This window comes from Paramacrobiotus metropolitanus, unplaced genomic scaffold, assembly GCF_019649055.1.
Source record: "Paramacrobiotus metropolitanus isolate TYO unplaced genomic scaffold, Prichtersi_v1.0 Parri_scaffold0000088, whole genome shotgun sequence".
Lineage (NCBI taxonomy): Eukaryota > Metazoa > Tardigrada > Eutardigrada > Parachela > Macrobiotidae > Paramacrobiotus > Paramacrobiotus metropolitanus.
The window spans coordinates 20790-44511 of NW_026570308.1; the positions used below are offsets into that span (position 1 = coordinate 20790).

The 23722-nt window shown below is 42.5% G+C and overlaps 2 protein-coding genes, 1 long non-coding RNA gene and 1 pseudogene across 3 annotated transcripts; 2 read left to right on the forward strand and 2 right to left on the reverse strand.

The window, feature by feature from the left end:
• The first annotated feature begins 1017 nt into the window (after positions 1 to 1017).
• LOC129596314 (ATP-binding cassette sub-family C member 3-like) lies at positions 1018 to 3738 on the forward strand (annotated as a pseudogene).
• A 975-nt stretch (positions 3739 to 4713) lies between these two features.
• Positions 4714 to 6574, reverse strand: LOC129596315 (uncharacterized). Its single transcript, XM_055493554.1, has 4 exons — positions 6066 to 6574; positions 5529 to 5931; positions 5293 to 5421; positions 4714 to 5139 (listed from the first exon to the last, which is right to left on the reverse strand). Exons 1-4 carry the CDS (start codon positions 6572 to 6574, stop codon positions 4714 to 4716), a joined length of 1467 nt encoding a protein of 488 aa, XP_055349529.1.
• A 2357-nt stretch (positions 6575 to 8931) lies between these two features.
• On the reverse strand, positions 8932 to 11831 carry LOC129596308 (uncharacterized). The gene is made up of 5 exons (XR_008691409.1): positions 11564 to 11831; positions 11279 to 11498; positions 9714 to 9822; positions 9426 to 9651; positions 8932 to 9255 (listed from the first exon to the last, which is right to left on the reverse strand). It is a non-coding gene; the product is annotated as an uncharacterized LOC129596308 (long non-coding RNA).
• Positions 11832 to 15471: 3640 nt separating this feature from the next.
• Positions 15472 to 22425, forward strand: LOC129596277 (uncharacterized). The gene is made up of 5 exons (XM_055493512.1): positions 15472 to 15646; positions 15952 to 16408; positions 17931 to 19585; positions 19821 to 20439; positions 21379 to 22425. Exons 2-5 carry the CDS (start codon positions 16120 to 16122, stop codon positions 22134 to 22136), a joined length of 3321 nt encoding a protein of 1106 aa, XP_055349487.1. The 5' UTR covers positions 15472 to 15646; positions 15952 to 16119; the 3' UTR covers positions 22137 to 22425.
• Positions 22426 to 23722: the final 1297 nt, after the last annotated feature.

Below are 23722 nucleotides of genomic sequence, written 5' to 3' on the forward strand. Positions count from 1 at the left end.
TATTCAATCTGAGTAAGAGTACCATCCACACCATCCCGATCACCGTCTGCGGAAGCTAGCAGCCTCGTAGAACGCCTTATAATAGAATCAGCATAATTAAAAAACTGTTCCATGTCTGGGCGAAAAGATACGGCGCAAATGACAGATTTATTTTATGTAATATTTCTTTACTAACGGCATACTGTTTGCAATTAAAAACAACTGGAACACGAAAGAAAAAGCGGCAAGCGAGATTCGTTTACAAACAGCCAGCCAGAGGCGGAATATTCAAGATTTGCGTTTTACCATAGGACTAATGAAGGCGCATATACAAGTATAACAGGGTTTCACTGTTATGGTTCCCTTGCCAGCTGCGAGTGTAACTAAGCAGTTAACTTTTTGTAGTCTGGATCTGGTTATATTGGAAATCCGTGTAAATTAGGGAAATATTACGTCTCACCGAAACTTGGATCGTTGCTTTGCAGAGGGAAGCACATAACTAAAAGCGTTATTTGACCCAACGACATGCCGAAGAACTAGACACGGCTATTGGTTACCCATGGCATTTGATACCAGCTCCAGACGGACCCCATCTTCATTTTAGCCAACCACACCGTCTCTGAATCTGGCACTTACAAACAGCTGCTCCGCAACAGCGAAGATTTTGCGGAATTTTTGAGAACGTATCTGGCCGAGAAGGATGACGAAGTATAAACCGCACAACGCGATCCGGAAACAGTGTCGAGGTAAGAGCAGCTGCTGGAAGAACTGGGAAAGAAACGGTCCCGGAGCGATAGTGATGTCGAGGCCCGGCGATCATCTACGGCGTCTTCATTGAAACGCGTGCGTAGTGTCCTGCGACAGGCATTGAAGGTATCCAGAAAGGATCGGGAAACTGGGAAAAAATCGCAGCCCGAACCAGCTCCGGGAAAACTGGTGGAAGCAGAGAAGGCGGAAATTGGAGGTGTGAAATGGACCGTGTATTTGACGTTCATAAACATTCGTCATATCGGGCGGCATTCATGATTCTCATATTTTATGGCGGGTATTCGGCGATTGGGGCGGCGGCGAGTTTCTGGTCGAGTGATTGGTCTAGACTGCAAAATTCTGACCGAAAAGAAACGGACTATCGGCTGGGTGTTTATGGTGCGCTTGGATGTGGACAGTGTATGTGTATTTCTCGTTAAGCCTTTTAGTTTAATTTCCGTCAGATTTTCAAGAAAATCAGTCGCACTAAACCGATTTAAGGTGGTACTAAATCTGTTATACTAAATCATAAAATGTGGCCGATTAACTCTCTTAACACGGAGCAAGCGGTCTTACAGAAGTAAGGAATACTTCCTCACGTTAAGTACTCACAGGTTTTTTGTATGGTTCCTTGTTTGTTCGGTTTATTGATTAGCCATATTTGGAGCTTATTAATTAATATTGCATCGAGTAGTAATTACTATCTGTTACGCTTACTGTTGCTTTACAAGATTGTTCGCTAGCGCTGAGATTTTTCTCCTTTCGTACTTCGGACTTTACTTGTGCACGTTTTAGACCATTTCCTGGTGATTTATTATTGATTTATAATGGCTTGATTGCAGATATGTGTGACCGCATGGGTGTTCATCATCATTCTCATCCTTCTGGTCACCCTGTAGTTTTTCTTGCAGGTATGCTTGAAAATGGCAATGTAAATAGGTATCAGAAATAGGTATCAGTAATTAAAAAAAATAGTTATCAGTAAATAGAAAAACAGGTATCAGTAATTCATTGATTTTGTAAATGGACAATTTACGTATGTAGTGCGATGTCACATTACTAACGGGTAACCTCAGCTAGTACTGCTGCTAAAGAAAGTAATTACATATTAACCTTTTAGTACACTTTGACACGCTTTGACGCTTGGAGTTGTACTTGTGATAAAATTTTTGTCGTTGCGATCGTAATCTGAGTATTTTATGTCGCGCCTTATGACGTACTGTTTTACTATAATTTTTATGTTCTTAGTTTTACTGACGGCTATTTTTGGCTTGCTGCTAATAATATGGAAGGTTTTGATAATGACGTGCTTTACTTTCACAGCGCTTCTACATTGTAACAAGCACACAGCTGAAACGTTTGCAGTCCGTATCGCGATCCCCCATCTTCTCCAACTTTCAAGAGTCCCTTTCTGGAACCGGTGTTATGATCTCTACGAAACAGACGGAACGATTTATCCGCGCAAATGAACGTTTGATGGACAATAATGATATGTGCTTCTACTTGAGTTTGGTTTCGCAGAGGTTAGTCATGGTCATCTCACATATCTTGAGCAACATGTCAGCGCTAAATTTAAATCATTCTAACAGTTTTGAATTTGTTTTATAATTTGGGTCTAACTTGGCGTTTAAAAAAGTGAAATTAATAATTTACCGATTTCCTGATCGACCGATCTGATGTAGATGGATCGCTGTTCGCCTGGAACTGATCGGTGTCCTGATCACGGTTTCCGCCGCGCTGTATGCTGTGGCCGGTCGAGATTTATCGTGGGGGATGGAACCGAGTCAGGCAGGTTTGTCCATTTGTTATTCGTTATCCGTTACCGGGCTGCTGGCGAGTGTGCTGTGGATTACATCGGAGTTGGAGAGCAACATTGTGGCGGTGGAACGCATCAAAGAGTATTCGGAAGCACCCCAAGAAGTGTGTACTATCAACGGGTGTAAACAAGTTATCCAGGCGTAGCGCTCTGAAAACAGTCGAAACGTTTTGAATATTTCACAGACGGCTTGGGTTGTGTCTTCTTCACGCCCACCGGGCGACTAGCCGCCAGAGGGACGTGTGGACTTCAAAGATTATCAGCACGCTACCGGCCGGGTCTGGATTTGGTGTTGAAGGATGTTACGGCGCGGATCGCTAGTAGCGAAAAGGTCATTTGTGATGGAAACACACCTGTCTTACTCATAGTGCATTTTTCCTTTTACCTGAGTTCGCTTAATTACACGACTAAATTAATAATAGAGTGATTTTATGTAGTGCTTGTAATGCGAGAAACGAAAATATTTTGAATCGTCACTTAAAATTTGTAAAGGACAATTGACAATCAACAGGATTTTCGGTAATTAATACCGCAAAGTGAGATTTAACAGCTTATTTAGATCGGTATTGTGGGCCGGACGGGAGCCGGCAAGAGTTCCATGGCGCTGGCCTTGTTCCGCATTATCGAAGCGGCATCTGGATCGATTACTTATCGGATTCACGGTTACAGCGCACCCCACTTAACGTGTATATCATTGTACTATTATCCAGTAAAATGCTCTTCATCGGAATCGAACACACAATGCTCATCCTTAATGATCCCTATGGAACACGGTGGATCGGCAACGATGCCTGCACAATCAAGCTCTATTGCCTCTATACTTTAACCGCGGTGACCTTTCACAGTCATCTTCTTATTAACGTCAATCGCGCCTGGGTCCTATTTTTTCCCATATCATACAGAGCACGCCACAAATTTATGATATTTATCTACTGCATGGCTTTTGTGTTTAGCCATGATTGTGTATGTCCATATTTTAACACTACCGGGAGTTATACTGGATGCCATGTATTGTAGCTTGCCGCTTGATAAGGGTTGCCGGTTTAATGCCCAACGGCAGGTTGCATGGCGGACGTTCGCGGCGGTTTTGGTTTTCGATATGCCACAGCTACTCGTTCCAGTCAGTTATGCGGTTCTCCTGTGGAAAAATTTCCGCCGGAGAGCGGCGGCTGTAAGATCAGCATTATAATAATTATTACAGCACCGCCTTCGGCCGAGCAGAGGAAATCCGGAAACCGGCAGTCGCCCTTTCCTGCTGCTGACGCTGTATGCATGTAGTGTTGTAGTGTGTTGGTTCCCAGTATGGTGTACTTTATCCTGATGGATATTTTCCCCAACCGTCTACTGGACGTCAAATGAACTCCCTTGATAGGCGAATCATCTTGCGGTCGATGGTGGTGAAAACTATAGATACGCAGTGCACACAGTTTTTCTTCGGAGATTAGTTGTTTTTATGTTTCAATGCTTTACATGCATATTCCGCGGTCTGCTTGGGGATTGTTTTGGTACTTTACAATAAATACGTGACCTTGTAAAACTGTTTAAGATTTGAAAGCTTCTACCTGAGCTACTGTAACGTAAGAAAGTTGTGATGCTAAGTACGGAAGGTTATTTGTTGCTTAAGTGTTGGGCAGCGGCATGTAATCTGTTTGGCGCGTGTGCTTTTGAGGAAACCAAACATTCTGGTACTGGAAGGAGCAACAGCTGCCATTGATTTGCAAACGGATGACCTTATTCAAAACAAAATACGGGATAAATTCTTTTTATCTAGTTTTGCGTGTTCGACTTAACAAAAATATTATTCGTTGAAATCTCTTCGTAGTAACAAGCCTTACCAGTGCATGCAACTTTCAGACTTGGCAGCTTATTTACAAAAGGGTCAGCTAGTTATTTTGCAATCAGTCATAATTTTTAGTTACTAATAGCGAAATTTGCTATCTGATACCAGTTTATGTAATTGCACAAATACCATAAATACCTACTTCGTAGGACCTTCATTGACAATGCGGTTAAATCGCCCGTACAAAAATTCGAACGCAGAACATTTTCAAACGCGGACAAAAAGACAGCCAAAAAATCGTTGAATCATTAAAACATAATAGAACACAAAATTTTGAAAAAAAAAGGTTTTTTAAACTGCTTCTTGTTTTTATTGCAGCTTTCACATCAACTCAGTTAAACTGAAAAGAACCTTGTTCCACAGAAACGACCGCAACACTTGCAATACATTGGCGAATACCAGCTAGTAATTTTTCTTGAGACGAACAGCCGGTCGGCAATGTAAGGCGGTTAAAACATGTGCAAGCTGTCGGCAACCAATTTTCATCCAGTTCTGCGCTGAACTCTATACGGATCGGTGTTCTTGGGGCACAAATCGAAGCCGTAATGAAACGCAATAAATGTTGACGTTCAACACAGGACAAATCGTTGGAAACGAGATTTTCAAACCATTCGAAGACGATTTCCTTATTGAATTTCCAGATGCCAGATCCAAAATTTGGTGGCTCAATCTTGCTCAGCAGATCATGGGCTGATGTAACAGCCCAATAAAATGATTCTTCGAGATCCTTCCAATAAGGGATCAGCCGGCGTATTTCCTTACACATGAAAACGTTTGTATGTACAACACTTATGTTAGGTATCATGATGTTATATTATCCAGTATTTGGAAGAATTTTTGGTACTTAAATTGCAAGCTCAAGTAAATCAAGCAATCAGAGTTCTTTACAATGAAAACCGGTTGTACGTACCCGTTCCATGCTACCAGACAGCATTCCTTCCAGAACGTACTTGACATTTGCTGCTCTTTTTTCAACCAGTTCATATTGCGCCAGGTAACGACAAAATGTTTCTCTTCCCAGCTTTGCCATACCGGAAATCTGGAATAAAATAAAAAAAATTGAATCAAACTAAAAAACTTTTCTTTAAATTCAAGAATTTATTTTGTTACATAGATACACAGACCGCCTGTTTTCTTTGAACTTACATTGAACGATGGGTTTAATTCAGACCAATCCACGAGAAAAGGTACTTGAGTGATCACAATATCTCCACTGCCCATAAGGATATGGCTTATCATCTCTCCGACGCTCTTTTTGAAATCTTGGATATCATTCAATTCTACTGGTAAGCCCAACAGTGCACGAAAAATCGAATTATTCAGCCACACTGGAGATGGTGCGTAACGAAGAATCGCCTCACGCAAAGCAAATCCCATACATCGCAACAAGTTTTTTCCTTCGTCGGACATGACAACTGAACCCGTAAATAACACTTTGCAACCCGCTTCCTCGAAAACGGTTGATCCGAGCTCATCCAGTTTAAAACTGCGGAATGCTTCCCACAGGACGGTGAACAGTTCTTTGTAGGGTCCGCCCAAATCACAAGCACTGCAGCCAACATAACCAGTGTTTCGATTGCGTCCGTAAAAAGTTACGTCAAAGGTCACTCGCCATGTAGAATTGCAAAGAAATAAACTAAGCAGCCTCACTATCTGATTTAACGGAGAATGTTGACAACTTACTCATTTCTCCTGACTTTAATCCGGCCACCAAGCTCCAGATTATCCCTGTGCACGGAATAAAATTCAATGAAAACGCGGACAAGAGTCTCCAGATCACAAGTATTCCACTGAAAAACAGCTTCCGATAGGGCCGATGAGTGAGAGCCAGTAACAGTTTGACACATCATTTCCCGAACAGCCTCTAAATCTGGATGTTCCGGACTCGGAGGGAGGGAGTCAACTCGCATCATCACCTTTATCGGTGCACTGATTACGGTGTGGTTACTCAGGTTAACGGCATCGATGCCACCATCACTAACACTTTGGCCGGCGTTAATTCCTTCATCGCCATTCACAGTTGTCGCTCGTATGACAGACCCGGAGTCACCGGTAGACGGCGATCCAATAGCGTTTTCGGCATCGTCTTCTACAATAATGACATCTTGCGGTGGCTGTTCAGTGCGATTCACTACGATCTGATGGGAAGGAATTCGGAAACTATGTAGTGCCGAATTTACTGGAACACCCATAGCCATACGAATTCCTCGGTTTCCTGGGCCATGATTTGGTTGGAGCTCTCGGACGGGAGACGAGTCTGAACTGTCCAAATCTACATCGACATTCATTTGGTCGTAAGAGCGGCGTCGTAACCCTTGTGAGGTCGATGGTTCGCATTCCGGCAAGATAGGCGGAGATACGGCTTCAGTCCCGCGGCGCTCTTTCTCTGCATTGAATAAAAATAATAGAAGTTGATATAACCTCTAAATACATAACTACAAATTTGTTGTAATTTTATTACCTTCAACGTGTTTCAGTTTCAAATCTTCAACTTCTACACCCCGCATCTGCAAACCCAAGTCAAGTGGTCAGAACAACTGTATTTCAGTCAAATTAAAAAATGGCAAAATTCCCCATATAATGTACGAGTACAGTACCTAGTACTTACTTCAGCAAACTGTGCAACAACATCATACGGCACAGTGATAGCGTTCGTCGTTGGGGCGATAAATAAGTTGGGATTTAACTCCGTTCGTTTTTTCTCCGTGTACCTAAAAAGAACAAAGAAAATATAACAAAACATTTTATTTTAAGCTTCACGGTAAAAATGAACAAGCTTACGACTTAAAATTTCCCCAAGCACTGGGAGCGTTAAATTCAGCCGGAAACAGATAATTTCCCTCTGCTTTTCCGTCTTCCATTCGAGTAATAACAGCCCAGTCTCGGCCCTGAAGTACGTCACTGAACGCCTCCGTCACACGTCCCCGAATTTCTTCCATGGTTGCATTGTTGCATGTAACTTCTCGAATCAGGTCGAAGTGCTTCATGAAATCGATCTCATTGAAATGACATCTGTTAAATTCACCAGAACTATATCTTTAAGTGAGAATCTCGAAGTTTCATAAGTTGGTAAGATTGCACCGGCGTCCTATTACTGCAGTGCATTCAGAGCACACTTTCCATTCTCGCTTCCTAAATCAGTATGCCTCATAAAAACTTGCCAACCCGCTCAGTATTTCTGAGAGAAACATTTTAAAATTACACAATAAATACACTTAATTTGATTACAGTTTAGTTTCACTTACGCATCCATTCCACGCGCAGGAATAACGTTGAATTCCGTTTTGCGAAATAGATGAACCATGAACACGTGTTTTTTCAGGACATTAGGTTTTGGCAGCGGCACCGCAACCGGTGAGTTAAAACTGCCCTGGCTGCGGTAAGCAGCAACGCTAGGCTTCCGGGCTGTGTGGATACGGTTTCGAGAATAACCAACGTCCATAAGACCGGTGCCAGCTGGACGGAGAGTTCCACATTGTCCGGGAATCTGATGTTGAAATCCAACCGGCGAAGAAAACAGCGCTGCGTTGACTCTGGGCTGGCTTGGGCGCGGAGGCTGGACAGCCAAACGAAACTGCGGCATTCCAACCACCTGCACATTCGTGCTAGGTACGCGTAAACTGTTGCTGAGGGTCAGACTGGCATCCGTTGCTCCCGTCGCCCCAGCTTGTCCTGTGTTACCGTTCCTTGCAGTTCCGTGTGCGGTACTTCCATTCCATACTGATTCCGCTACAACTGTTGCGAACACATGAGATGATAAATAATGTGAACAATCCGCGCAGAATTCGTTTGGATTCCACGTAAATCTTCTTTGTTCCGATAACTGGAGCACGCATCGGCAATCCGCTACTCCACATTTGTGAGGAAACGATGCATTATCTTCCATTTTCAACAAACTGTCAGTACCAATGTATGATCAAAGACTTCACAAATAACTACAGTTACTTCTAACCAACAGAAATTCTCTTCGGAACGGAAAGAAGTAAGCCAGCCGAAAAACTGGCGCGAAAAAGAACCGGGATAAAGAGTGTATCCCGCTTTCATAAACTTTTTTGGACTAGCAAGCAACGAGCTGATCCGTGCATTGAGGTACAAAACCAATCACTAAGTTTTTAATTACCGCGCTATTTTTTAGCCTATTAAAACGACTCGCCAACTGAAAGCCTGCCCATCGTCGGCGTGCTTTGATCGGATTGCGATCCCACGCCTGAAATGCCGCCAGTGTACAATGAAACTGAAGCAGTTTAACAAAGGAACGTAATGGTGCCGACAGTACTGCCTTTACACTATACTTGACAACGGAGCCGTTAACCGGCATAAGGATTTTTATTTTCGGATAAATTTAGGAGTCTTTTTGTACTTTATTAGTGTTGGTACATAACAATTTCTGAATTGCAGTACTACTTTGTCACTGACAGAAGTTGTTGAGCTGCGGCAGTAAAATTACCAACAGTATTAGAATTAATGCCAGCGTTTTTTCAGAGATTTCATTTCATGTTTTGATTGTCATTTGCGTACGTTTTTTAACGTCAAAGAAAACCCACACAGGTGCCTCAAGATTGCCAATTCATGCTTCCAGCAAGACTAGATTTTCCATCATTAGTTTTAGGACGGTACATTGAGGATTTAGGAACGTTTTGGAACTTCATAATGACAGAAATGGCAAAAATCAAACAGTATTCAGCAGCGAAGCAAAAGTGACCAAAATTGTTATAAAAAGTACATAACACATCGGAAAACAGGAAAAAAATCAAACGTTAAAAACTCTTGAGAGGCGCTGGATGTTGTTCAGTAAATGATCACCTTGCTTAATGAACAACTGATATGGTCTGTTCTTGTTATCTGGCCGGGATGTTTCCACCATACCGTTTACCTTTAAACATATTAATTCAGTTAGTAGGGAATTTACTTCTTAAATGCATGTTATCTACGGAATACTTCTTAGTCTGCTGTTCTCTTGCACAAAACCCAGAAAATCATAGCCACCAGTTAATACGAATACTGCACTGTAAGTACAACTTGTACCTATACCCGTGTACTGACCTTATCAGTTTTGGAGTGCAGGTGACCAGCGGCAGTAAAGTGCGATAGTTCCTTGTCAACAAAACCAGACGTAACGCCGAAAGCCTGGATGATGTAATCGAGCGTCCAGGATTGATAGGACTCAAACAGCGGATTGTAGGCGAGGATACGCATTTCCAGTGTGTAGTGGCGGTAATGATCAGCCCACTACCGGTCTATCTTCAATTTCCGCCGAACGTTTGCTGTACTAAATAATATCACAAAATTTGTTTTCAATTCCAAATTATCTTTTCGGAAAGAAAAGCTTACCCAGCTGTAGAAACAATTCAGCATAATGCAATCCGTACAACGAGCTGAGAATCTGCCACGAATCCGGCGTTCTAAGCAAACTTCCACAATCGAAGCGCTCCGGAGACACCTAATACAATGGTATTTGATGAACAGCCATTAGCAACGTTATAATTAAGAAGCGACCGCCGTAGTTATGTACTCGCTCCACTCCAATGAAAAGTTGCAAACCAGAAAACCAGAAAACAAGAATGCTGGGCAGGTGCTATATACTGGCAGTCCTGCCACAATACGATAATTGAATAGTACTTGTACAACTTGGATTAGCAACTAACCTTCAAAAGCGGAAGTGTTAGTACCCATACCAAATCTTACGTAAAATGGTCGGTGGGCACAAAAAAAAATTACCGCAATGAAAAATTTAATCTCACTTTAAAATGATGCAACAACTACTTTTCTTCAATTTTCGCTCGTTCCAGTGTCAGCGTCGCGCACAGGACGGTATATGTCACGAAGATATCGTACTCTAATATCTCCGAACAGGTAAACGTGCTAACCAAGCTGCTCATCTTCGACTTCTCCAAACCCAATTTTATCTCCATCTGTCGCGCGCAACTCCCATCTCCAGCCACCTTAGTTCACCAGCCCAGCCTGTCCAGCTTTAAGGTCCCACTTTCCGCCGATTTTTCTAAACCTTTGCAGTACTATAAATTGTTGAAGATTACGTTAAAAAAGTGTGAATATTAATGAAGTTCTAACACGTAAAAATCAACGCGGGGCGCAAAAATTCATAGTCTAACTCAAAAAAAGCATCGTCTAACTCATAAATCTTAATGCTTACACCCACAACCGGTTTCGCCGATCCCGATCACCGCTGTCCCCCAGCAGACTGTGCATAAAAAAGATAACCCCTCGTAAAAACTGGCAAACTCATTACAAAACCGACAAAATCACAGCTAATTGTGAGTGCTATGATCCAAATCATCAAAGACGAGACCAATACGAGTAATCTGGAAAGTCAGATCGATATTGTTGCCCTGTCCTACGGTTTTGCAAAGCACTGTCGAAGCGCACTTTCAGCCGCTTCCCAGTGCAAAACAAATTGAGCATTCTCAAGCATGAGAATTCTTCAAACATTCCCTCACCTTGTCTCCAGTGCGGGAAAGTTAATTAAACTTTGCAAGTACGCTTCGCCCACTTTGATAGATCCCAAATTCTTTTAGGCATCCAAAACTGTCGCGTCAAGTTTCTTAATTTTCTGCTCATTCTTCTGCCACAGTTGGTTAAATAAAGAAATGTCCGCATTAACCCATTCGTTTTTTCACGTAAAAAAACACGCAGGTAGCCTCACGATTCCAATTCATACTTCCGGAAAGATAACATATTTCCAACACTACTTAAAAAAATGCAGGAAAAACAAGATTGTTTCCATTTAATAGCGGGGTTTTTTTTGGCAGGGTTCTCATTTTACGCTGCCTCCAAACCATTGGACGCAGGCTCTTCTTACTGGTCTTCCAGAAGAGTACAACGCCACGGCTTCCTTTACGTGATTTTTTGCTGCGATAAAGGATATACCGACGACTTACCACATTGTCCTTTTCCTGCTGCTGTTCTGAATCAAGGCTCTGTAGCATCTCTACAATGCGCTTCACTTCCAGGAGAATATCATGGTCCGCTGGCAACTGTTTCTGCTCCACGGTGGCCATGTACTGGCATAGCACACAGACAATCCAGGAGCATATGCACAGCGTTGGATAATAAACGCATGCCGATCTTGCAGGCAACGGGGTTGAACTTCGTCACTGGCTGCGTATGAACAAAAACGGGCTTGAACCTCCATCTAATGTTATGCACATAAGAGGTCATCTTACCGGGCGTCCAGCAAATTCAACCACCGTTTTGAACAGATCAGCGGCGAAGGAATCAGGAAAAAGTTTTTGGAATGCCAACCAGGAATTCCAGAATAAACTCCTCAGAAGTCGAAATACCAACTGGGAATTCTCGGATCAAGCCACGGTGGCCGGACTGAATTTCCTGGTGTAATGTAATGGATCTGAATAAAAAAAATCAAAAATATTAAAATCAAATTAAAGAAAAAATAAGTCATTAATCGAGAATTAAAAAACTGAATAAACGAAAACCTGAAAACAATAAAACTAAAAATCTTAAAAACTGAAAATATGAAAATCAAGAATTGCGCACATGTGCAAACGTCAAAACATGAAATCGTGCACACGTGCGAAACGTGAAAGTGTGCAAACCGACAAACTGGCAAACGAGAAAACTCGAAAACGTAAAAAACGGCTGCTGACCCAAACGGACCGCCATACGGCACAGCTCGATCGCAAATCGTAGAGCCAATTCAACAGTGTGTAACACTGTGCAGCACGTGCTAAGCCGCGCCCACTAACAAAACACAAGCCAATCAGAGCGAGACACAACACAGACCGTAATCCATCGGCGTAGCGCCTAGCGCCACAGGCGTGAACGCTAGTGAGCCCTCGTCTCACATGTGTTTTTTACCTGTCGAGTGTCGACCGTATCGATATGGAGGTGCCACAAGCGACTGTTAAGAATGAATTAAAATAACAACCGGGAATGTGATCCAGTGCATATGGAGCGATCGGAGTCACACGCTGCACCGCTAGCGTTGGATGTGGTGCATTAAGCGATTGAGGCATTAAGCGATTGTGTTAGCAACCTCGATTAGATCCCAATGATTCCTTTCTGACGCGGGGTTTCCTTACGGGCAGAATTCTAGTTCGCCATGTAATCGAATTTGAACACGACCATGATGAAAAAAAGTTTCCGAAAACGTTGCGCCACCGTCTCCAGAATCGATACTGGGCTCACCAGGAGATCTTGGCAGAATCCCTGGTTGTGCTGTTTATTGCCTGTCAGGTCTCTGTGAAATTTGGCAGTCGGCTGTTCCCCGAATTAGGCAACAGCCGTGTCGACCCGGACACAAAAAAGCGGTCTAGATTGGCTTATGGGGAAATTCGGATGCGTAAGTAACTGTCTTGCCAGCTGCGATCTTATAATTATGATTAGAAAAAAAATAAAAATTGCAAGGTTATTGCGAATTTGCGCAAAATATTTTATATAAGAATGTGAAACTGATGTTGACCGTTCTTTGATACTTCTGTTTTTTTTAAATCAGATGTTTTGGCAGCTTACAATGTAGGGCCTCGCAAAATTGGATCCATCCAATAGTCGTTTTCGTATTTACATAAATACGAACACAATTATTTGGTGAATCCATTTTTGTCATTTCTCTGCATTACTACAGCTCTTGAGGAAGTTCATTCCAGAGCAACCACCGGAAACGGGAGCTTCGTCCAGCCAAAAAGACGCAGTAGCATGATCAAGCTGCCGCACTGGAAACTGGCCCACATGAATCAGACTTAGAATGGCTTTTTGGACGTGGAATGCTGGGGCGATGGTTCCGTTGCCGGCGGTTCCTTGCGTTTGTTGGCTTCCTCATCATTGTTCACCCGGGATCCGTCGAAGTGCGGTTGAGCAGCGCTACGAAAGAAAACATCTTTAATGCAGGCAAAACGTTTGCCACTTTTCCGTCTGTTGCGGAGTTAAGGTTTTGTGTTTATTATTTTCTTTATTTTGATGCGCTAATGATTTCTTAAACGATAGATGCAGCACCGGCTGGTTGATGTGTGCCGTATCTCGGTTATACCACGTGAGTGTCGTGAGGCGAGGCAACATTTGTAGCAAAGATAAACGATAGAAAACAACGCTAGCCCAGAGAACCCTACGATGTCAAAGATCTGGATCAGCGTCAACGGTAAAGTGCCAAAAATTGACAGCACTCCGGTTCATGCCATAAACACCCAGCCCACGGCGGGCGAGAGGGACGGAGCGAATCCCGCCAACAGCGCGGCGTTACTAGAATTAGCATGCAGCTGGTCGTATGCCAAATCTGTCCAGTACGACAGCATGGCCCCGCTTTGACTCAAACCCTGCAAACAAAGAGTACAATATATTCCGGAGAACGCAAACGTGGGTAGTAAAGTCGCTGCAATTTATTTTCTGACGACTCTAGAGATACGATCGTAATTACGAGTACCATTCTCCATAATAAAAATTCAAATTAACCGTACTTCGATAAGTTCGATGTACTCTGTACTCTGTTGCGGAATGATGTTTCTTTGTTTTCCGTTGTTTTCTGTGTGATTGGTTCAATGATATTTATATACAGTACTTACCTGTCACTTCACGTGTACGGTTCAAAACATCGGTCAAGGGCCCTGGTTAAGCGTTTTGATTCACAAACTTTGTTTCTATGAGAGAATCGTTCCTACGATTGCCATAACCGTGTGGCGGACTCACAAAAACTAAGCTCATTATGAAAACCCACTCATTTTAAAACTTTTGTACTGTCAAGAAATTTCAGTGTCTGAGTTATTAGTGTTTGAAGCTGTATACTCGTACTGAAAGTGACCGATCTCTGTGGCGCATCGCTGTATTTTTAATATTGGTGAAAAAAAATAAAAACATATGAGATAAAAAGTATACATCTGCAAAAAAATAAAATATGCAAAGCAAAATACGTACCGTAATCATCGAATTTGCACTTCCCTATAATAAGCCTACCCCCCCCACCCCCATAACCCGTTTGAAAATGACGCCTCCCGCCGAGGGGGCGTGGGTTTCTTCCTACCGGAACGGCTGCAACTGCCGGGTATCCAGCTGCTGTTGTCGATGTTGTGGATGTACCGGGAGTTTCTGCGCGTTGTAGTGGCCTTGTACCGCGGAGAGCGCGCTTGGACTAAGCAGGAAAAGGCAGAGTGTTGCTGCTGTGGAAAGAAACTGGACACCCACGAGGCTAAAGCAGCAGGCTTTCACCGTTCAGTGTGACACGGCTATAGGTGTTAAGAAAGGGGAAGACGGTACTATTATGTAATTTTCATCCCTTCAGTTCGGCATTGCTGCGCATAACAAAGTCAACAACCTATAGGCGTTACTCCATTTTCTGTTATCACGCGCTCGTTTTGTGCCGTTTTGTGCCAGGTTTCATCAACCTGCGCCAGGTCATTTCTTTTTGAGTACCATCGATGCAGATAGTAAACGTATTCACTGCGCAGTTATCATCGCTTTCTTTTTCCACTTCCCCTTTACCTTTACGTTAAGCAGCATTAGTTTACATGAGGTCGATAAAACGTCGATAAAACGATAAAACGTCGATAAAACGAAACGTCGTCGTCGAAACGTCGATAAAACGTCGTTTACATGAGGTCGATAAACGTCTGTGTATTGAATTTGTAACTTACAATCACATACATGTAGTTTTGATTTTCTCCTTGAATATGGGACGCTGCATTTTTACGCACTTCTTGTGTCGTAACTCCAAATTACAGTACCATAGCTTGTACAGACACTGCTGTATAACATTAACGAACGTTTCTCGGAGATAAACCTGAAATTTGTTTTTTTACCATTATGGTTTTTGCCGTGAAAATCAGACAATACACGAAATTATAGAATGCTTTGTCTGCATCTACATACCGTTCATGCACTTACACGCTTTTGGTGTGGGAAATTCGTTAAGTAATAGTTGCCCTCAATTTTTATTACACATATCAAGATTTTAACCAAACGATAAGCCTTCATTTTAAGCGCCGGTCGCACGTATCATCGGCTGCACAGCTTGCACTAGTACATTTTCATGCACACTGCATACTGCATAGTATGTAGATATAGGTAAGCGCAGACTGCGCAGTATCTGGTGCATGGCATCAGTTTTACGAACATAGATGTACGTAGTATGTACAATACATCATCAAAAATAATCCTTTCCCCGCATAGTTTTCCATGTGGGTTCCGGTTAACCGACTTGATTGACAAAGGCTAAAGCCTGGTTTTAATTCCCAGGAATCAATCCGTTTTTAGAATTGTAACACGCGACTGGAAACCAGCTGACAAAAAATTTCATGATAAAGGTAATACCGACCATTTTTGCACACATGAAGCCAAGTGTTTTCTGCTACATGTGTGCACATCGCTTTCGAAATCAGTACCAAATTGCTCTCTCTTGGGCTTCTTGCGACAATATGTGAGGGCGTCACAATAATATATGCCACATTTTCCACTTGTTTACTTCCGCAACGATATGCTGTATGAGTAAAGACGAGAATGCCAATGCAGCATACTTTATTTGCAGTATTATGTGAAATTACTGATAATGCGATATCGAGCTTCCTTTGTTTAATTTGCATGTTTACATATAATGTTGTTCACTTCCTAGACCGATAACAGCAACAGGAGGGCGCACAAACAGATGGTCACTCGTTTTAAAAAATCATATTATTGGTTTCGCTGGAACTTCGCCTGTTAATGTGCTCCATCATTTCCGGAAAAGCGGTCTTTTTGAATGTAATCATCATACCATATCTACGCTAATAGCTACAACCAAATGGAAGGCACCAGCCTTTCGCTGAAAATAATCGCTGAAATAGGACAAGGTGCATTTGGGACGGTTTCTGCTGCTGAAGACTTAAACAGCAAAAGCGGCCTGTTTGCAGTGAAAGTCATCAAGCCGGACGCCGAGACGGCAGAAGAATGGAAAGTAGTGGTAAACGACAGCAAAACGAAGTGGGAAAGTTTGGTGGCCTTGGAAAACTGCTATATTGTAAGATATGTACAGTGTCTCCTACCAACCACGGGATCCAATCGGATTGCCTTTGCAATGGAATTCTGCGAAGGTAACTTTGGAAAAGTACAGTACAAAGTTGTCGAGTTCTGGACTTCCGGTCATACTTTAAGAGCAATGTATTTAGATTTTACTGATTAAGCTATATGCTGTTTGTTCAGAGTGATACTGGATTACGATATGTTTCTGATAACAGAAGCTGTGAGCCATATCCATTTCATTAAAATAAACAATCCAAATTGCAAGCGTTGTACTAATACTAATTTAAGGCCACACAAACGATTTCTGACTTGGAAATACAGGTCGATTATTTTTGCTGAAAATCCTACAATCTACATCGACGAGCATTTTGTCGTAAAGCCCGGTGGTTAAGGTATAAGTTATTAACCTTTTTTAACGGTGGCCTATCATTTCGTCGACGGAAATTCGTCGACCGACACAACGTCGAACTGGCACGATGTTGACCTGTCACGAAGTCGAGCTAGCGTTTTGCTTGTCCGTTGTAGTTTTTTAAGATTGCTAAGCTTTTTTATTCTTCTTATGTCTTTTGGATTTTTTAGATATTTAAATTTCTTATTTCTGATGTTTCGTGGTCATCGTGAGTGTCGTGACAATCGACTTTTTGATGGTCGACGATGTGTTTGTCGACATATGTCGGTGTGCCAATTTTTAACATTACGTACCACAGAGTATTAGTCGCCATTAGCAAGCGGTCATTAATAATTATGATTAGCGATTAACAGCCATCATTATTATAAGTTATTAGGCGTTTCGTTTCATTTTGTTTTTAAATAAAAAACCTTAGCGTGCTGGAGGCCATGATGGCGTTTGCGGGATGGCGTTTGCATTAACTGCAGTTTACGTACAGTTTCCTGTATTACTCGTATCGTTCTGGGTACACGCCAACTTTTAGTGCTTTAACCTGCAAAAAATGTTTATTCAGTTACAATGTCAAAGTCAGTCAGTTGTATAAGCTTAGTTAATTCAGCTTAGTTTATTTTTGTTTGTTTAGTTGGTTTGTGCAAGCCTTACACGATGCCCAAGCGGCAGTCCCGTAAAGATCGTATCATTACGATGCATAAGCAGTCATACGGTTTGATTGTTCAACCACAATTTTGGGATGGCTTATCCTCTTATCATTCTTACCTGTTCGTGTGGCCGTTGCGCTGCTACATGGGATCACAACCAGTCCCCAATCGTAAACTGCACAGATCAACAAAAATTTTTGTTCTCGGGAACGACAACTCAAATTCAAATTAAAAATTGATTTTTTGACGCTAGGTTACTTGATGACCTCGTGCATGCATTAATCAAGATTTTCAGCCAGTTTGTCAGTATTCCACTTCTACGTGCATTTTCTTTCCTGACAGGCAAACTGCGTATTCGTCTCAGGATTTGTTGATAATTCGTGATTAAGCGAGAGGTTACACGTTTGTCACTTTACTCATCGCGCAATGATTACACAAAGCATATTTGAGCAACTGATCTACTGTACATCAGTAATTGTAAAACTGTAGTTATCATTATAGTATTGTAACATATGTAATTTTCAATAAATCTTTCTGCTTATACAGGCGGAAATTTACAAGACTATCTAAATCATGAGGCTTTGCCATTAAACATAGCCACAGTGCGACGATATCTCCACCAACTCTTGCAAGGGCTCCGTTTTCTACATAGTAACAAGATTGTCCACACGGATATAAAAAGTCTCAACATATTTTTAAGAAGCTACAATCCTCAGTGCGGTTTCGCGAGTGTCAAGATTGGTGATCTCGACAATCCGGTACTGAAAGAGAAAACGGTGACAAGCGCTAGAGATATTGTTAAAGGATGTGGCACTTACACCTACGCTTCCCCTGAACTGGCGCGGTTGCTGATCGAAATAACCGCTGCTAACAGCCGTCCGATCGGGCAAAAAACCGACATCTGGAGCTTGGGATGTGTCGTTTTGGACATGTTGGAGAGAGGTAATCATTTCCCTTTTGACAGCCGGGGAACGGACAGTTTTGGAAAAACTTTCCAGGTGGATATCAGGATGCTGGTGCTGTCACATCTGGCTAACGGTGGACAGCCGCTCTTACCTGCACAGCATTGTGATGAGCTTCTGAAAGACTTTCTGCAGCATTGTTTCCGCGTGGACGCGCAGGATAGACCAACAGCTTCTGAGCTTCTGCAACATCCACTGATCGCGAGTAGTGTCGATGATGGCCATTCAGTCGACCAATTAAATCAGCGTCTTGTCGTGGAGCGAGTTAAACATCGGTTCCGTGTTATTAACCCAGTTTTCAACGCTATCCCGGACGAGCTAACCAACCACACAACGGAATTACCGGGATGTCATCTGAAGCGTAAGAACTGCGGAGACGCATGCCTTTTTGTTCTACACTGTCAATCAGTTGCGTCGGACGCAGAAATAGCGTTTGGCTGCAGCAAAATTCTTCAGGACGGGGCTCGCGGTTGGGTAGAAGTAGTGCTGGAAGGAAATCGTCCTCTGCACGGGCGGCTATTCGACTACATACGACATCTAGTGGTCAAGTTAACCATAGCCAACCGCTACGAATGGTGCATGGAAGACCTTGTGGCGCTCGATTTGCCTAATCTAGTTTTTTTAACTCTGGAAGACTGCACTGGTCTGTACATCGGAAAGACTGCTTCCGGCACTTGTTTCTTTCCCCATCTTCGCTACTTGGATGTGTATCATTCTACTGCATCAGAAATTGAAACGGATGCTTTCTTCATTTTGTCGCCGTCGCTGGAATATGTAACGCTGTTTGGTGGCTGGAAAGACGGAATGACCTCCGCATCCACAGAATACATGCGCAAATTTACCGGTGCAGCCTACCAGTGGTTATATTCTTACTGCAGTAACAACCTTCCGGTTCTGGAGCGACCGCCGGTGTGGAATCTTGGGAAACGCAATCTGCCCTTGTGTTACGAAACTCCGAACCTCCAGGTCAGAGATTGCTTGAACCCTGGTGGCAACGTTTTTGAACTGCGGAAGGTGTTAGAGCGGTTCCCTTTTTGTTCGATACCTGTTTATCGGTTGGATATCGTATCCGAGGCGGAAATTGCCATATTCGACACCGCAGTTTGTCTGAGCGCAGCCGAAAGCAATTACGGTCGGCGTTCCGTTATAAAGCTGAATTTTGCGGACAAAGCGGACAGCGATCAGATACGGTTCACCTGTGAATCATTAAGAGCCATGGGGAAGGACAGACCAGTTCAGGTAATACATCAGGCTGACTTTCTTCCCTTTTGCACTCCAAAAACTCATTGTTAAATACCTTTCTGAAATTTGTTGCGAAACTACGAGTAATAAAGTTGTTTATTAACCTGCGTTTTTAAGTCCGGCACCAAAGAGTTTATATGGAATAAAAACGAAAATTAATTTCAAGCAATACACGTAAGCAGTGGCAAAGAAATTCAGACCTCAAAATATTATATGAAAACACTTTCTACAGCTCTCCCTGCCGTGGCACAGCACGTTCAGCCCTGACTCCATAACGTCTGTTGCCGACTTGATAGTCGGATGCGAAATACGTCGTTACCACCGCACAGACACCCTCCATGTTGGTCACCTGGAAATGCCTAATTTGCTGGAGCTGCAGTTTTCCTACTGTGAACACCTGGTCATCTGCGAAAATGATCTTTCTGGGTTTACCAAAATGCGATCCCTAATTGCCAAGAAAAGCCCAGTAAAAAGCATCCACCGATTAGTGTTTCGTAGCCTGTTTGCACTGGATTTGGTGGCGCTGGATTGCGGACTGCGCGTGCCTTACACCGAAGAAGAAAAGGGTCATTATCGGCTGCTGCATAACAGCGAGGAATATAGGTGGTTACGAGAATGTTTTAAGAAAAAACCATGGTTGGTCACCGGCAAAAGTCGCGGAGAAGTGTGGCGGATTGGCAACACCGAGAGCGATGCGCTGACGATTGCTGACATATTTTCACCGGAAGTCAGTCCCGATTTGTTCAGTTTTAATTCCAGTGATAGTGATGATGAAATGGCGAAAAGTCGAACGCATTCCTGCGACAGTAATATGCGGCTAACAACGATTTATACAGCTGACTGGTTGCAAGGTAATAACTGTATAACATAAATTAATTAAACGTGCTTAGTGGTACTGTCACATACAGTTGTAGACAGTGTTACATACCCAGTTTCGCGCAAACGCGAACAACCGGTTCTGTGCTCAACGTCAAAGCTGGCATGCACAATTGCGCTTGTACTGTATGCATTATCACACAACTATAAGCACACTGTGGATGCACGAAGCTCAGTGATTCTCAGCGTAAAAAGATTAATTAATTAGGTGTAAATAAAAATTTATTCGCAAAATGTGATTAGCCAAGTTACTAACAAAAGCAGCCATGTTTTGTAGCAGCTGTCTAAGCATGGCTCCGGCGGCCCCGGTCGGCAGGGTATGAAAGGTGGCAACCGCCAGAAATCCGGAAGTTATTCTGACACAAATTGATCCAAATACTCACGTGGTATCAACTAAATCATTTTCTTTTGAAAAGTTGAAAACAATTTCGAACAGGTATAAAGTAGTAAAGCTGTATGACTGCTTTGCTGCACAAGGTCATGCCAGTTATCGCAAGTGCTAAGCCTCACGCGCAATTGCACTGGTTGCGTTAATAAGTGAGCCAGTGGCAATTGTCAGTGGCACTGTGGCAGGTGTTACTGGCACCTTTTTATACCCTGGCTCCGGTCTGCGTTCGGTGCATTTTCCTAGCTAACAAGTTATTGGCAAAATTTCGTTTCTCTTTCACAAACTACTTTAATTCCCATCGCATTTATAAAGTGTTTTGTCGGTTTATTCCTAGACCTGACAATTTGATCAGTTCTTTCCCTACGCAGTTTGCACTCAAATGTTTCTTTAGGCAGTTCGCTACGTTTGTGAAGCTGTATCATAATAAAACTGTTAATATGATACAATTATTACTAAAACAGTTTTTTTTGTGAATACGCTTTTTCTCCGTGTTGCCGGTAAACCAACCTTGGCTTGTTTCATTCAGGGAAATACGCTGGTTGTATACTTGAAGACAGTCACAAATACGGATGGTTTGGGCCAGTATATCGTGTAACCTTTGCCAGCACAGTCTCTGCCGAAAACGCTGAGCAGTTCGCCAACCAATTAACCAATATTGCTCGTGGTAAGCCTGTGCAAATAACATTCATCCAGCCATGCTTCAATGTAATGGAAGTCGTGATGTCCGCCATGTCAGCATTGGTGGTGGCAGTTACGCTAAAAACCGCGCTACCGGAAGTGACCAGTCACCTGCAGAACTGGCGATTACCGAATCTGTGCTGGCTGGAATTACTGGAGTGTTCCGGCGTCATTCTCTCCATTGCTTCCCTTTCTGGATTTCCCAGACTGCGCGGCTTCGTCATGACACAATCCTCCGTTATCTTCATCGAGCGAAACGTGTTTGAACATCTCACCGAGCTGAAATTTATTGGACTAGACATCGGCATTGAGACGCCGATGACAGAGGATCAGCTGGCCCACATCGAAATGCTCCATCAATCGGCAGATTATGCCTGGCTTCGCACGTTTCTGGAGCAGAACCCACTGCTGACTATGAATAAGCAACCGGGAGACGTGTTCTCGTATGAGAATAACGTTGGACGATGGACAAATAAACAGCTGTTACACGACAGCGCCTTCGTCTCCGATCAGAAAGCCAATAGTTTGATTGTGCAACACAATCCTCCCGCACCGGTCCCGTCCACGCAGCAATTTCAAGTCACATCCATCGCAAGACTTTTTTAAAACTTAAGGCAGACTAAGTGTAAAAGAACCAAAACATTGTAAACGAAGACACAACGTAATTTAACGATAAGTAAAGTGCTGCGTTTTGCAGGCATAAAAAGTACGTACTAGTTACTAACATAGCTCATATTAGGCGTATATACAACCGCCCACTTCACGTCTTCCCAAACTAAGTGTAAAATAAAGTAGTGTCCTCACTGTCCTGAGACTGCCGATATTTTATATACAAACATCTGCAAGGTTTTTCTGGAGTTGTTCGCTTGGTAGACCTCTTCGGTCGCTAGTACAGTGCGGATGAAAAGGGTGCAGGGTTATGCCAGTAATTTAAAAAAAATTAAAAATAAACTATAAATAAAAAATTACATTCGTGCCCCACAGTTTTATGCCAGAATATTGCATGGCAACGCATTGCTCTCTGTAAACGAAGACGCAGGTTTACCCATCATGTGCTTGTATTGTACAAATATATCGAATAAACTAATCCTAATAACGTACACCAGTGAAACGGAAACTGCCGACAGAAATGCTAGAGTAGTCAGATAGAATATTTTTTATTCGGCGATAGCCATCAAAGCGACACAAAGCAACATTAGAGGTCTCGCTTGATTCTCATTTGAGTATACACGTTAAAAATGCAAAGATTTTATTGTCGTACTGTAGTTATGGGCTTATGCACAGAGTATTTGCTTGCGTTTATATTTGCATTCAAATATGAAGGATTATTGAATACTTGAAGTCACCAAATCTTTTAGTCCGATTGTATCCATCTTTGAAAGTTGACGTTAGCAAATCCCATTCCCAGGAGTGTGCGTGCTTTAAAAAATAGCGTTAGCAGCATCCGGTGCCATCGGTTACTGAAAACATGCAATGATTCATTTTGCCAGTGGGCAGGGTAATGCGATAATGGCAGTGTGTCTGCGTCAAAAAGATCAATAATATGAACAAGGTTTTCATTGTAAAAATGTGCGCAGTACCGATACATAATGTTTTAACCAATATTTTATTAATTCAGAACTCGTTCGGCGTGCCTGATGTTATTTAATTAAATTTAAGATCCTCTAGCGAAATAAATTTAGTTATTATTTCTATTCGTAGGTGATATTTTTAGGTTTTTTTCTTAGGTCTGTTCTTAAGTTGAATTATTACTTTTATTTTCCAAAATTGGCACTGTAATTTAACTCAATGTCACCGTGACTTTTAGACGTATACCAGCAAAGAATACAGCATCGGCTGCTCGCGATCAGCATCGGCTGCTCGCGATGCAATAATAATCCCGTTGGATAGATTTAAGGGAAGTGGCCCGGTACATGGTACCAATTCGTGTACATACAAGGAAACATTCACTTTCGCGCAATCCAAAACACTTTTTTGTTTCGGTTTATGACATTCTGTAGCCAGATGATTTGTATAAACTGGCCTGAAAACCGTTTGTGCGCGCAACATCCGGTTCGGGAGTTATGTCTGTAAGAAAATTCCAAAAAGTTTAAATGCATTCAGATGAACCAAAAGTCTCATTATAGATCGATCTCTTTCAAATTTGGCAGGTAAATGCACATGGCCACGAAGATCGTTTTTGCACCGATCCA

What these genes read in the sequence shown, in the direction of transcription:
- LOC129596277 (XM_055493512.1), top strand. Translation starts at nt 16,120, where the DNA reads ATGGAAGGCACCAGCCTTTCGCTGAAAATAATCGCTGAAATAGGACAA. An exon ending in GGAAGGACAGACCAGTTCAG is followed by an intron (nt 19,586 to 19,820) that starts GTAATACATCAG and finishes CACTTTCTACAG; the next exon opens with CTCTCCCTGCCGTGGCACAG. An exon ending in TACAGCTGACTGGTTGCAAG is followed by an intron (nt 20,440 to 21,378) that starts GTAATAACTGTA and finishes TGTTTCATTCAG; the next exon opens with GGAAATACGCTGGTTGTATA.
- LOC129596315 (XM_055493554.1), bottom strand. Translation starts at nt 6,574, where the DNA reads ATGGGTGTTCCAGTAAATTCGGCACTACATAGTTTCCGAATTCCTTCC. An exon ending in ATTAAAGTCAGGAGAAATGA is followed by an intron (nt 5,932 to 6,065) that starts GTAAGTTGTCAA and finishes TGTTGGCTGCAG; the next exon opens with TGCTTGTGATTTGGGCGGAC. An exon ending in AATTAAACCCATCGTTCAAT is followed by an intron (nt 5,422 to 5,528) that starts GTAAGTTCAAAG and finishes ATTTTATTCCAG; the next exon opens with ATTTCCGGTATGGCAAAGCT.